This window comes from Phascolarctos cinereus, unplaced genomic scaffold (assembly GCF_003287225.1).
Source record: "Phascolarctos cinereus isolate Bilbo 61053 unplaced genomic scaffold, phaCin_HiC Scaffold_2;HRSCAF=192, whole genome shotgun sequence".
Classification (NCBI taxonomy): Eukaryota; Metazoa; Chordata; class Mammalia; order Diprotodontia; family Phascolarctidae; genus Phascolarctos; species Phascolarctos cinereus.
The window spans coordinates 254,912,689-254,926,924 of record NW_027555625.1 but is presented as its reverse complement, the minus strand read 5'-3'; the positions used below and the strand labels follow the sequence as shown (position 1 = coordinate 254,926,924).

The 14,236-nt window shown below is 42.1% G+C and overlaps 1 protein-coding gene across 1 annotated transcript in view; it reads right to left on the bottom strand.

Annotated features, from left to right (window-relative positions):
• Nucleotides 1-36: 36 nt before the first annotated feature.
• The window catches only part of NOXA1 (NADPH oxidase activator 1), a 46,056-nt gene continuing 31,856 nt past the window's right edge, over nt 37-14,236 (bottom strand). Inside the window, exons 9-13 of the mRNA XM_020981789.2 lie at nt 14,176-14,231; nt 10,530-10,699; nt 6,962-7,070; nt 5,150-5,273; nt 37-3,775 (exon numbers count right to left, since the gene is read on the bottom strand). Coding sequence (XP_020837448.1) covers nt 3,648-3,775; nt 5,150-5,273; nt 6,962-7,070; nt 10,530-10,699; nt 14,176-14,231 — 587 coding nt within the window. The 3' untranslated portion in view covers nt 37-3,647. The remainder of the gene's footprint in view (nt 3,776-5,149; nt 5,274-6,961; nt 7,071-10,529; nt 10,700-14,175; nt 14,232-14,236) is intronic.

Genomic DNA, 14,236 nt, shown 5'->3' with positions numbered 1-14,236 from the left:
GGATTTACTTTACCAGGCACCGTACTAAGATGGGAATAGAAATAAAGGCAAAAAGCTGCCACAGCATAAAAACCCCTCACCCACAAAACTTACATTCTCTTTTTGGGTAGGTTAGGGAATGAACACAGATAAGTGGATCCAAACCACAAACAAGGTAAATATAAAAATAATTTCACAGAACAATATGCTGCAGGGAGACAGCTTGGAGGGGCAGGTGTCTTTCATCAACTTTACTTCTTAGTAATAAAGTAAAACAGCTAGGCAAAAATGACAGACAAAAAGATTGTATCTGACAAAATATGCAACACCATGTTCACAAAGCCTCTTATCTCTATATTTAAAGAAGGGACAAGTATTTCATCACCTGGTTTCCAGGGAACAATGCTGGTCAATATTGCAATTAATCTGAATTTGGCTGCCTTTCAGTGTCATAGTCATTTTTATTATTATAGTTAGTGTGTATTCTGCTTGCTTTGCTTTACATCAATTCATGTAAGTCTCCCCCATGTTTCTCTGAATTTCTTATATTCACTCCTTAAAAGCATAATGATATTAATATACCACAATTATTCAGTCATTTCTCAATTGACGATCACCCATTTTGTTTCTTTTTTTTTTTGTTACTATGAAAAGTACTGCTAGGATTCTGTTAATTTAAATATTTTCTTATAATGTTTTTTGTGTACAAAATTTCATTTCTGAATATATTCCTCTCTTCACCTGTGCTCAGGAAACATACAAAATAGAAAAGCAGCCAGGTTCTTTCTCAGAAAGCCATCCCTTTGTAACAAAGGATAAAAAGAGAAAAAAGTTTGCTTAAGGAGGCTAAGATCAGCCAAAAGGGGGAAGGGAAAGGAATAAGCACTCATACAGTGACCATTATGTGACAGGCAATGCAGTGTTCCAGACTTTGCCAAGAAGGGAAAGGCATGTTCTCCTCTCTTCACTGGAGTTAAACTTGGTCATAATTATACAGTTGTTTCTTTTCTCGTTCTTTCCATTTACATTGTTGTGGTCATTGTGTATATTGTTTTCTTGGTTCTTATTATATCATTCCACATGTATTCATATAATTCTTCCCATGCTTCTCTAACAGGCATTGGAGCTGAGCATATACCCTAGCTCCAGGGATTCACATTTGTCTTTTTTTTGGCAAGGCAATCTGGGTTAAGTGACTTGCCCAGGATCACACATCTAGTAAGTATCAAGCGTCTGAGGCTGCATTTGAACTCGGGTCCTCCTGACTCTAGAACTGGTGCTCTATCTGCTGTGCCACCTAACTGCCCCAGATTCACATTTTCTCTTGCTTGTTATATACCAACCCTGAAGACCTAAGGAAAATTTCTACAATAAACCTTAGGTAAAGCTCACTCTAGCTACCCTAAAAGTTATTAACATCATTCCTTCTAGTAAAGATATTCAATACACAAAACATTTATTAGGTATAGGGCAGCTATTTTTCCCCACTACAAAAGAAATACTTAACACACAAAAGATCCATAAGTGTATGTTAACAAATACATAAAACAAACAATATGATCCATTATATATTATACTTTCCCCAAAGGTAAAGGTACTTTGTGGGATTGCTGAACAAACATTTCACATTTACTTCAGGGCTACACTGTTTAATCTCCAGTCTCTCTAGCAAGGGCTCTGGCTTTAGTCCTTTGGCTGCTAAATTCTGGTATTAGCGCCCTTCCCCTCACAAAAGGATGGTCATCTCCTGGGCAACCAGAATTAACTCAAGGACTCCTAATCTCTCAGACTTAAGAAGCAGACCCTAAGGAGGGGAGATGCTTACCTCTTAGGATCTCTGTTTGGTTATCTGTGCTCACACAAAGAAATTCAAAAAAGAAGAGATAGGTAAGGCCTTAAGGTTCAGTCTCTGTTTCACCTAAGCAAGCACATGTTGTTCTGTCTTGTGCCTCTAGCTGCTATGCTGTTAAGGGCTAGGGGAGGACATGGAAATTACTTCCCTAGTCCCCTCTCCCAATAGCCAGAAGCCCAAGGGAGATCTGTGTTCTAAACTAGGCAGGGCCTAAAGATGCTGGATGTCCTTTCTTTGTTCTTACAACCTGAGTGGGGGGCTCTCCCTGGCTCAGTTGCCAATCCTCTTTAACAAAGCCCCCAATCACAGGGACTAAGAAAGGTCTGCTGTCACCCCAAAGTACAAACACTCTAGCACAGGTGAATCCCTTTAGAGCCAAGAGAAGATTCACAGATCCATTTCCCCTTGTTACATTTTTTTCTGAATTCTTCATATTCATAACTTTGTACAGCATAGGGATATTCCACTAAATTTATTTACCACAATTTCCTTGGCCGTTCCCTGAATCAATGGGTATCTGCTTTGTTTCCCCTCCTTTTTTTTTTTTAAAGGCAATTGGGGTTAAGTGACTTGCCCAGGGTCACACAGCTAGTAGGTGTCAAGCGTTTGGTCTGAGGCTGGATTTGAACTCAAGTCCTCCTGATCTCAGGGCCAGTGCTCTATCCACTGCACCACCTAGCTGCCCCTCCCCTCCTTTTTTAATAATACCACAAAGGTGTTTCTATTTCATTAACTCTACACCTGAATTGAGTATTGAGCCAGATTTTCTTTCTAGATGATAGTTAACAGTTGTAATAATATCTTTCATAAGGTATATTCTCCTTTCAGAGGATGAAGAAATGTAGTCCAAGATCTGCCACTAACTGACCTTGTGCAAGTCTCTTCCCCTCTGGGCCTCATCTGAAAAATGAATAGGCAGGAGGAGAACATATCTAAAGCAGTGGGCCAGGGGTCTGGAATTCTGGGTTCTAAGGCGGGTCGTCAGGAATGATCTGGCTGCCCTCTAGCTTCTTTCTACCTCAGTGATTATTGGGCCCAGTGGAAGATGCACTGGACCTAGAGGAAGACGACCCAGGTTCAGATCCCTGCCCTGCTATTTCTTAGCCTCATGACCATGGACAAGTCACTTCTTCTCTGAGCCTCATTTTCTTCCTCCATAAAATGAAGAGATTGGGTTCAGTGATCTCTCACTTCCCTTTTCCCGGTTCCAACTCCTATGGATCCCATTAGTCAGGAAGCTGATGTTTTAGGAAGCGATTCTCTCCAAGGAGCTGGAACGCCTGGGTCTTCTAAAGTAAGTGGGACAAACTGATTGCGTGATGACCCCGGCCAACTCACTCAAACTCTCAATGCTCTAGGGAACTTTCTAAGACTATAAATTACGGACATTTGCATCGATGGAGGGAGTTTCCTCACCTGAGAATCCTCTATGCCAGTGACATCACAGGTCCAATCAATACCTTTTCTTCTCATAGGACGCTAGAGTAAACACTCAGGCTAGTTGTTCATAAACAAAACATGTCCTAGGAAATCTCTTGCCAATCTTTTCACTGTACCATCGTCCATTCTTTTCACTGAGGCACATAATGGGTTGTTAACATTGTTGTGGTTGCCTATGCAGGTGTCCCAAGTGTCTTGGTGCAGTTTGGAGTTATTAAAACTTAAAGTGCAGAAATTAAAAAAAAAAAGTTAAGTGGGAATCTTTTGGTGGGGGAATCTTCATGTAGATAGGACTCCTGGGGAACACTCTGGCTGTGGGAATGGGAACTCCAGTGATGGCAAGGAGCCTGGTCCTTGTGTACTGCCTGGTCCAGGTTCAGAAGCTGTAAGTCATGGATGGCTCCACTGGAGTCTCTTCTTTGGTCACACTGGCCAACTGAGCAAAACATTTGGGGAAAATGCCAATGTGACCTGAGCAATGGCCCTCCAGCCACTCTTCATTCACTGAAAAAAAAAAAAACAGTACATGACAATCAGAAACCAAAAAGTTTCAAAAAGACAGTCATAGGATAATGCTTAGAAGTAGCTAGATCTAATTATTCACACTGCTGACCAACAAGGAGCAATCCTAAAATTTCTATTAGGCTTGGGAAGATGTTTGGAAGCTTACCTCTAAGCAGGGAAGGAGCAGAGTAAAGGGATTCTATGAGGGGATGACTGGAAATATTTCCATTCTATCCCAGTGAAATGTCAAAAGCTCAAAAAAGGGAAAAACAACCCCTAGAGAAACTGGCCACTCTTCAGGGGTGGAGAAGCAGTACAGCCTGGTGGTCTGAGGGGAAGGCTAGGCTCTTACCCTGACTTGCCACAGTACTCACTCTCTGACCAGGGACCAGGCATCTAATCTCTGACTTGGCTTTCTTGAATCTTAGCTTTTGGAAAGGGGGCTTTCTTGGGAGTCACAAGACTGTCTCTTCCATTTCTACCTGTGTGAAGGGACACAACCTCTTTGGGCCTCAGCTTCCTTATCTTTAAAATGGGGGAGTTGGATGACACGACCTCTAAAGTCCCTGCTTCTTGAGCCTAAGATCGTGTGAAGTGATGAATCTTATTTGTACAGGTGTGGAGATGATGAGGGCGGGGCCCAAGCCAAGATCTTCACCCTTTGCCTCAAAGGGAATCTGACTCACAGGCCCCAGACCCTCATCTCCCTTTGAAAGCCTTAGGCTCCCTTTTGTCTATAGGCCCCAGAAAGGCCTTCCTTTATCTCCTTTTGAAAGTCCTAGCCCCACCTTGATTTTGTGCAGATGCCTTTCAAACTTCTGCCTTCCTGTTCCCTCCATTATCTATTCCCATTGTCTATTCAATCTCTCTGACCTCCCCAATTAGAATTCTTACCTAGACCCTTTCCCCAACCCCCTTCTCTGGCCACCCAAAGTCACTTTAGTATTTAAGATCCACCTTGGCCCTCATTCAGATGCTGAGAATCTCAGGCCCACAAGGCTGAGAACCTCTCATGCCCGCTTGTCTTTACAGGCGTCACCCGGCTGAGTCACCCGGCTGAGAATCTCTCGTGCCCCAAAGGCTGAGCCTTTCTCATGCCCGCCTGTCCTTATGGGCATCACCTGGCCTCTGTGATTTATCACTAATAAACTTTTCCTCTGGCTGAAGAAGATTTGAGTTGAATTCATTCAGCAGGGCCCGGTACCGCGGTCTTGGGGTCCCAGCACCCCAAAACCCCTAGACCTCTTCAGAAACAGGCAGGAATATCCAGGAATCTCATAGACTAATCCAGCACTAAGGGAAGCCTAGATATGACAAGTCACAGCAGTCTTTAATGACTGGCCTTGGCAAAAGGAGCTGCCCAAAGGCCAGTACCTTCAGAAAGAATGTCCAGGGTATCCCCTTTCTGGAACTCTAGGTCTTCAGGTCCCTCTGCAGAATAGCTGTACTGAGCAACCATTTGATAGAGCACACGTCGGCCTCCACGGCACTCTGTTCCCTAAGAGGAGAAGCGAGTCAGGTTGAGTTAGGGGAGAGAAAAAGAGCCAGGTTGAGTCAGAGGAGGGAAGGGGAGCCAGGCTGCATCAGGAGAGAAGGGGACACCCAAGATGATCAGAAGAACTAAGGGAAACTAGACTGTAACAAAGGAGAGAACAATTGGTGGGAAAGGTCAACATGAAGCTTTGGAAAGACAATCAAGCCAGACCTGAATGTATAATAATGACTGGAAGGATAATGAATGATGGATACAGGCAGGAGGTTCTAGAGCCAGTTGGAACCCAACTCACAAGAGTCTATTGTTACGTTGTCAGTGTAAGTATTTCTCCAGAAATTGGTGAACACAACAAATTAGGGTCTGATTTATTGTTTTGTTGATTTCTAGACTTGTTGCTGTTGCTCCTCCTTTGTTCTCGAAGGGGACATCCTAAGGTGAGGTCTTGACTTTGCACAAGAGTTGGATTTTAGTGAGGCACAGCTGAACAAAGCCCTCAGCCTCACTCTTTCCTCCAGGGTCATCAAAGTTCAGTGGTAAGACAAAAGTCAAGAAGACCGGGGAAGGCCCAGGATGCAGTGGGGACTCAGTCCTTTCTAAATTAGATCCTTCCCAGGTCTCAGTCTGAGGCACTGCCCATTCAATGACCAAAGGCTAGGTAAGAGTTGAGACAAGATGGCTTAATTTACCAATCACAAAACCATCTATCTAGGAGGGGAAGACCCTTAGAGTTTCTGGCCAGAAGAGAAAACAATTGCTATTCACACTCATCCTGAGCCATCAAAATCTAGATAATGAGCCACAAAGGCTTGGGCTGGGGGCTATTATTGGCTATTTAATGAGAGTGATCTGGGTTTAAGTAGTCAAGTAACTCTATTTGAAACACAAAGGGCTTTTTTAAAGACTTTTTTTCAGAGCTATATTGATGTTTGGGGCCTAGATTTTTATTTTTAAATTTTTTATTTCTATCTATATTATTGTTATTATTTTCTCTTTTTCAAAAAGCTGGGACAATTTACTTTTTGTCCTGCATGGTTTTCATTTCTAGACTTAAGAAAGTGATGGAGAAAGTGTTAATATAAAGATTAAGCTTAAAATGTACTTTGGGGTTTGTTTTGTTTGTTTTGTTTTGTTTTTTAGCAATCTGGTTGTTAAAAATTTACCAGCACACCTCTGGATACAGGGACTCAGATTGGAGATGAGGTGAGCAGGGAGTAAACATGGATAGTGTCTCCAAGCCAGAACATATCCATCCACTGCAGATATTACAGCTCTTTGAAGGCCTATCCTGCTTACAAACTCCTGCACTGCAGCTGGCCTTCGCTGATCCTTGAAGAGGGCTCTTATACTCTAGGGAAACAACTGCCTTTTTGGGAGTTCAGGTGAGTGAATATGTATTTATTTATCTTCTAAATCTGACCTGGCCATAGTTACACCATGGTGCTGCTAGGAAAGCCAGCAACTCTGACTTTATTGCTTCTTTAGAACTCAGGTATGAATGGACAGACAACAGGGAAGGACAGAGAGACTGATGGGTAGAGAAGTGCCCAGAAAGCCCTGAGCAGAAACATGAGGGCTGAATCTGGGGTCTGGACGCAGAGCCTCCTAGAGAGGACTGCTATCCATTCCATGAGTATTTCTGTACTGTCTTCTTTGCCCCCAGAGTTCCCAGAGGATACCTAGGGGATTGTTACCTGGCACTGGAGACTCAGTCTTCTGTCTGCTGCTGCCTCCTGCCACATTTTTTTACACGCCTCTTCCCCAGAAATTGTAATGAACTTCCCATTATCCTGGTGGCTGTAACTGCAACGGATACTTAGTCACCTACTGTTCATCTCATGTGACATGCATAGTCCACCAGGGGATAGGCTTCTTGGCCCACAGAGCATGGGCATGTGATTTGCTATTAGCAACTAACTTCATTAGGGAAGCTTAGGGTCCACCTCTGGTCACAGATAGAAATATTGTTCCTCTCTACAAAATTGCTTTTCATACAATTCTTCAACGAAAAGGCAGCACCACTAATGTCCTACCCTAGTTATTAAGGGTGAGTGACAGCTTGAGGAGAAACCTGGATAATCTGCAGTCACATGTACTTGGCCAAACCCTAACCCTGTATTACCGTCACTAGCCATCTCTGCTCCACTCATGTGCTGCCAAATGAAGAAGTTGAAGGAAGTCACAGAACCTCACTGAGAGGGCTTGTTGGAAATGTTTGCTGTTGAGTCACCTGACTCTATGACCCTGATGCGGTGGTTTGACATTTCCTTCTCCAGTTCATTTTACAGATGAGGGACTGAGGCAAACAGGGTTAAGTGACTTGCCCAGGGTCACACAGCTAGTAAGTGTCTGGGAATAAATTTGAACTCATGAAGATGAATCTTCCTGATTCCAAGCCCAGGGCTCTGTGCACTATCATGCCACCTAGCTGCCCTCCACTAGAAATGTATGTTTTTAATCTCAAAAAGCCCTCATTGTAGCAAGTCAATCCTTTGACTCTTTCCTAATTTGATACTACATCCCACTCCCCCAGGGGCTGTTCCAAACCATCTCTTTTCTTCTCAAGCCTCCCGTGCCTCTCCCTCTTATTTGCCCCTCTCAGCTAAGGACCTTGCTTCATACTTTATGGAGAAAATAGAAATCATTTGCCATGAACTCTGTCTTCTTCTATTCTCTACATCTTAAAACCCAATGACATAGTCCCACACCCACTGATCCCATTCCTTCCTCTGCCACTGGATTACCCTCACCATCATCCCCATCTTTTGATTTTTCAATCTCTCTTTCTCTAAAATTATCACTTTATCTACTGGTATTCCTGCTGTCTACAAACATGCCCAACTCTCATCTGTCTTGGAAAAAAAGCCCTTCAGCTATCACCATGTATCTCTTCTCCCTTTTCCTGCCAAACTCTTAGAAGCAGCTGTCTATAACCCCTGTCTTTATTTCCTTTCCTTTCACGCATCCTTCAATCCTTTCCAATCTGGCTTCTGACCTCATCACTCAATTGACACTTCTCTTTCCACAGTTACCAGTGATCTCTTAATTGAGAAATCTGATGGCTTTTTCTCAGTTCTCATCTGACCAGTCTTTTGAAGCCCTTCAAAACCTGGCTCTGACTTACCTTTCCAGTCTGATTCTCTATTACTTTTTGGTCCAGGGAAGCTAGTCTTCTTACTGTTCCTCACACATGACACTCCATCTCATGTCTCCTTTGTATGGGCTGCCCTCCATACCTGTAATACACTCTCTCCTCATCTCTACTTCACAGAATCTTTTTTTATGCCTTCAAAACCCAGCTCAAGCACCACATTCTAAATTTAAACCTGGGGTTATTTATAATTTAACATTTTAATTAATTAAATTCTATTTTCTTTCCCTCCCACTTCCCTCTCCCCACTGGGGAAAAAAAAAGAAAAGAAACTCATGTAACAAATATTCACACATTACATTTTGCTTGAAGGCTTTCCCAATATCCACACATATCTCCCCCCAGCTACTAGTATCCTCCCTCCCAAAATTACCTGTTACTGTTTAGTATGCTTTGTCTCCCCAATAGAATATAAGTTTCTGGAGGGCAGAGGCCGTTTCTTTCTTTTTTTTTTCTCCCCTCTTATATTCCTAGTATCTAGCATGGTACCTGCTTATAGCAGGTAATAAATTATGGTTGATTGATCAAAACTCTATGAAGTCAAATCCTTCATGAATACAGTATAATGTTAATAACTGATTGTTGTCTTAATGCTGCCTACACTACTAAAGCTTACTGTATTGTTTCACCAAAGCCAGCAAAAGTGTGGTTGCTATGGTGACCTTACCAGGGAATTCCCCAGTCTGTTCCCAATGGGCTCACCCCAAAATGCTATTTACATGCTGAGATGTTTTTTTGTCCCTATTGGGTCCAAACTGAAACAAGGACTTCTGACTTTCAAGATGGCCCAGTGCCCAGCCAAAATGGGGTTGGGCAGAGGATAAGGAAGAGTGATAAAGAAAATAATGTGAAGAGTGAGGCTGAGGTCACCAACTGGAGGGTGGGGATAAGCCAGGAAACTGAGGAGACATAGTTCTGACCTCAGGAGAACCCCTGATTTGAGAAGGAATATAAAGATTTTTATTTGTTGGATTTGACTCAGAGGACATAGAATCATAGAGTCATAAATTTAGAGCTGGAAAGGATCTTAGAAGCCATTAATTCCAACCCTCTCATTTTATAGATAAGGAAACTGAGGCACAGAGAGCTTAAAGTGCCTGGTCTATTATTACACAGCTAATAAGTGGTTGAGGTAAGATTTGAACCCAGGTCTTCCCAACTCCAGTGCCTGGCAGAGGTCTAGTGACCCTAACTTTACTATGTCGTTATGTCACCATTACATCAAAAAGTTTTATGATAGGGATAGGAGCTGGAGTGCAGGAAGTCATGGAAAGAATAAGGTGATGAGGAATTAGATATAGTGGACAGTTTCCCCATGGGAAATCCAGCTTCTCAGAAGAAGAATGATTACTGGAGGCATTTTCAGGCTGCAGAAGAGATATTTGGTAAGAAGTGCTGAGCTTAAGCCAAGCTTTCTTTAAGACAGGAGCAACCCACGCATGTTCAAAGACAGAAAAGAAGGGGCTGGTGGTTAAATAAGAAACAAAAAGGTTAATTAAGAGAAGAGGTCCCTCAGTAGGCAGGAAGGAGATGAGAAGGGATCTGGGATATATATTTTACTGAGAAATTAGGAGCTATTCATCATGAGCTCCCTCTTCTCCACATTTTAAAACTCTTTGATATCATGCCTGACTGTTTCTTCTACTCCAATCTCCGATAAAGAGATGATCCCTCACACTCCTTGATCCCATCCCTTCCTTCTTTAGCAGATTAACTTCACAATCATCACTCTTCTTCTCAACCCTTCCCTTAAAAGGGGAAAATCTGTAGCTCCAGGAGCTGAGACTGGGACCAATATCAGTGTTATTCAATATTTCATCCTACAAATGTTTCTGAATTCTCCCTTTGCCCACGGACTGATTTCTTTGGGATCAGCTGGGTTCTTTTTTTAAAAATTAAATCTTTATAACAAATGTGTACAATCAAGCAAAGCAAATTGACTCATTGGCTGTGGCCATAAAATGCGTGTCTCATTCTGCATCCTGTGTCTATCACTTCTCAATCACTAGGAGGTGAACAGCATGATTCTTTCTAGCAGATGTGTGTGCTGGGGCTCAACATCCTATAAAGGGATGCCCTGTGTCCTCCTAGAATCAGCACAAAATCCATACCTGAGCTGTGCACCTTCTAATCGCTGCAGGAGCTTGTCTCTCAGCATATTTCTGAGGACAGGCACAGATGCTCCCCTTTTCACATCCAAGGTCACGGTAAAAGTACAATGCACTCTGAGGTTGACGGATGTGTCTGGGTTGCTGGAGACCTCTCCCTGAGCTGATGGGACCTGATAAGGCACAGAATGAAGATGGGCTGGGTTTAGGCAGTCACATTAATCAAGTGCTCCCCAGGAAATGAGAAAGGCTATATCTTAGGAATATATATCAATAGGAAAGAGAGCAGTTGGTTCCCCAAACTTGAGATGATACAGAAGATTGTAGGCTGAGTCAATTCTCCTAGACCGCCCCCCTTCCCTGAGGGTGGAAAACCTAAGCATCAGAAAAAAGATTTTGCAGCTTGATCTACTGGTACGCTGGCCTCTCTGGGAGAGGGATTGGGAGAGGTGCTTCCATGAAGTGTAGTGGGCAAGGTAGTAACCTGGGAAGATGGAGGTGGGTTGTTGGGATGAAAGTCTCTATAAACCTTAAATCCACATAAATGTGAATTGTTATTATTTGTGAATTGATAGGATGTCTTTCACTTATCTGTTTGGCTTGCTTATTTGTACAATCAGCTTTTTAAGCACTTGGGGACAAAGGGCCAGAACATTTTTTTAGGCTTTTATTATTTCTTGTACTACCCTGCCTTAAACCACAGATGCATATTGCATGGAGAGTCTGGAACCAAGGGTCCTAGCCCCATTTTTAACATGAATTTGCTTTTGGACATATCACTTGACTTTTCTGAGCCTCAGTGTCCTTGAATACCAAATGGGGATGGCAATATCTGACCTATCAACCATGGCTTTTGTAAGAATCAAAAGTGAAGTTCTTTGGAAAATATAACTGCTCCTGCAAGTGCTACAAAGCCACAGCTACCAAAGACCCAGAAATGAAAGTTTTTGCCACCAAAGTCCTAGGCATTGTCAAATGGGTCAGCATCAGAAAATTACATAATTTTATTGGTGGAAATGGCATTAAAGAAGAGGCATTAACATCTGCTTTTCCCCTATACCCTAGGAACCAAAGGATTTTCCCACCTGACTTGCAGCTGAAATCTTCCATATGAGTTGTCTATCTCATTAGAATTTAAGTTCCTTAAGAGCTTTCTATTGAAATTCCCAGCACTTAGCACAGGGTTTCGCAAATAAGAAGAGCTTAATAAATGCTTTATCCATTCATTTATTCATAACATACCAAATGGAAAGTTATCATCATCAGTAGCAACATCATCATCATCAACTCCCTTAAAATCCAACCCATTGTCTGTGTTGTGGGAAAGGGACAGAATAACAAAATTTGAGGATGCCAGAGTTTTAATGACATATAACAGGGACTCCGTGTTAACTTGAGATAACCATAGTAGCTATGGAGGTCTGACAGGAACCCTGAAACGCTGTCTAGTAGGGCTCTGACAATACTGCTGAATGGTTTATATACTAGTCAATGTGATGAAATTGCTGCCATGAATCCAAGAAATAAAAAGGAATGGCTTACAGGCACAAGCTGCCTTTCTTAAAGCCATCATAATGATCTGCTTGATACAGAGAAGAGCAGAATGAGTGAGATTATTTTGCATTCCAGTACCACAAGAAGGCAACACAACGGAACCAATCAGAAATGTCAAGATCCCATAGACATCCTTCAGAACAGATGGTGTGCTAAAGTGGGCAAACCATGTATACACATGAAATGGACCGGAGACACAAATACTTTCATAAGGCACGAGCACTACATCATAACAATGTTCACAAAATTAGAAACATTTCACCAGCTATATAGGCAAGGGTTATTTTTGTCAATGCCTCAGTGCAGGGCAATCATAAGAAATAACTTCATCCCTAAGCCTAAATTTGATGAAATGAGAAATGAAATACAGAAAAAAGAATCTTAGGTAGTGGAAAATATTCACTTAATGCAAACCTCAAAACTACATCTAAAAAAAATGATCGGACAGTGATGGAGATCTTAAAAAATAAATGACAGGAACAGAATCAACACCTCAAATTATTTTGAAAAAGATGAATATACTTAGACTGGATTTCTGAAAATCTTCTTGAGGTTGATGGCATGAATTCAACTAGTGGACCAGTTATACCAAAACAGTCATTCCAAAAAGCTGGTATCTACCATAACCATAACGAATGCAGGTATTCTTCCACAGTATTTGACAGAAAGTGTAAAAGAATTTCAGAGCTTGCACCCAGCTGCATATGCAGCAGCCTTGCCATGATAAGAGCCATAAAAAGAAAGTTGGAGCTATCAAGGAATACCCTTAAGGACAGGTGTCAAGCACCACCAAGGGAGACATTATCTGAGAAAGCTATTAAAGACTGATGGAAGATGATACCAGCATCTAGCTGGTACATAGAATAGAAAACTTGAAACACAATATTGCCCAGTTGAAGACAACAATAACAAAAGAGAAAGAAATAGAAATATGAAGCATAGAATTTGTAGAACAAAAATGTATCAGAAGTCTAGACTCCTTCAATTAGTAATTGAAAGCAAAAGAAATTAAGAAATCAGAGGATAAAGAGAACACCTGAAGAAGGGGGAGATGGAAAATTATTGGGAAATGCATTTTAGGCATGTAGGACAGCCAGAGAAAATGCCCAGAGCCAAGAGATGGAGCGTATTGTTCCTGGAACAGCAAGGAAGCCAGTGTCATTGGATTAAAGAGCATGTGGTGGGGAGGAGTAAAGTGTAAGAAAGCTGGAAAGGGGGGAGGAAGCTATGAGGCTTTGAGCACTAAGCAGAGGATTTTGTACTTGGATCTTGGAGGCAATAGGGAGCCATTGGAGTTTATTAAGTAGTTGGGTGGGAGGGTTATGTGATTGAACCAGCACTTTAGGAAAATCACTTTAGGCCAAATGGAGGATGGATTAGAGTGGGAGACTTGAGGCAGGCAGACTCATCAGCAGGGTGTTACAATAATCCAGCTGTGAGGTGATGAAGGCCTGCACCAGAGTGGCGGTAGTGTCAGAGGATAGAAAGAGGCATATTTTAGAGATGTGGCAAAGGTGAAATCACAGGCCTTGTCAACTGAATAGGATGAGATGCCTGTCACCCCTATTATTCTGTGCACTCCTGGAGTTGTGCTGAGGATGCTTTCAATGATCCAGCAGAAGATGTACTGATGGTCCTAATACTTTTATTCAATTACAAAATGCAGTTCATAGAACATTAGATACAAGAGAATAACAGCAAGATAGTAATTTGTCCCAGGACATTTTCTAGCTGAACTGCATTAAAAAGATGAGAAGAATGAGACAATAACAATAATGGTGATGATGATGATAATGTTAACGTACAGCCCTACCCTTTGGGGAGTTTAAAAGTTAGTGCATAGGAAGGAAGGATAGATAAAAGGTTAGCTTTGAGTTTTCACAAGGACACTGTGAGAAAAACAAGACTTGGGGGTTTAAGTCTTGCCTTTGACCCTGGACAAGTCACAACTTCTCTGTGCCTCAGTTTCTTCACCTGTAAAATGAGGGAGTTTGACTTGATGGCATCTAAGATTCCTTTCTGGCTCTAAATCCATGTTCCCATGGCACTTAACATGTTCAGTAATGATATCCTGAAGTAGCTGCCAGATGCTTACCGACGTTTCAGGACATATTGTGGAGCCCAGGATGATCCCTTCAGAAGGAGGGAGTCCTATA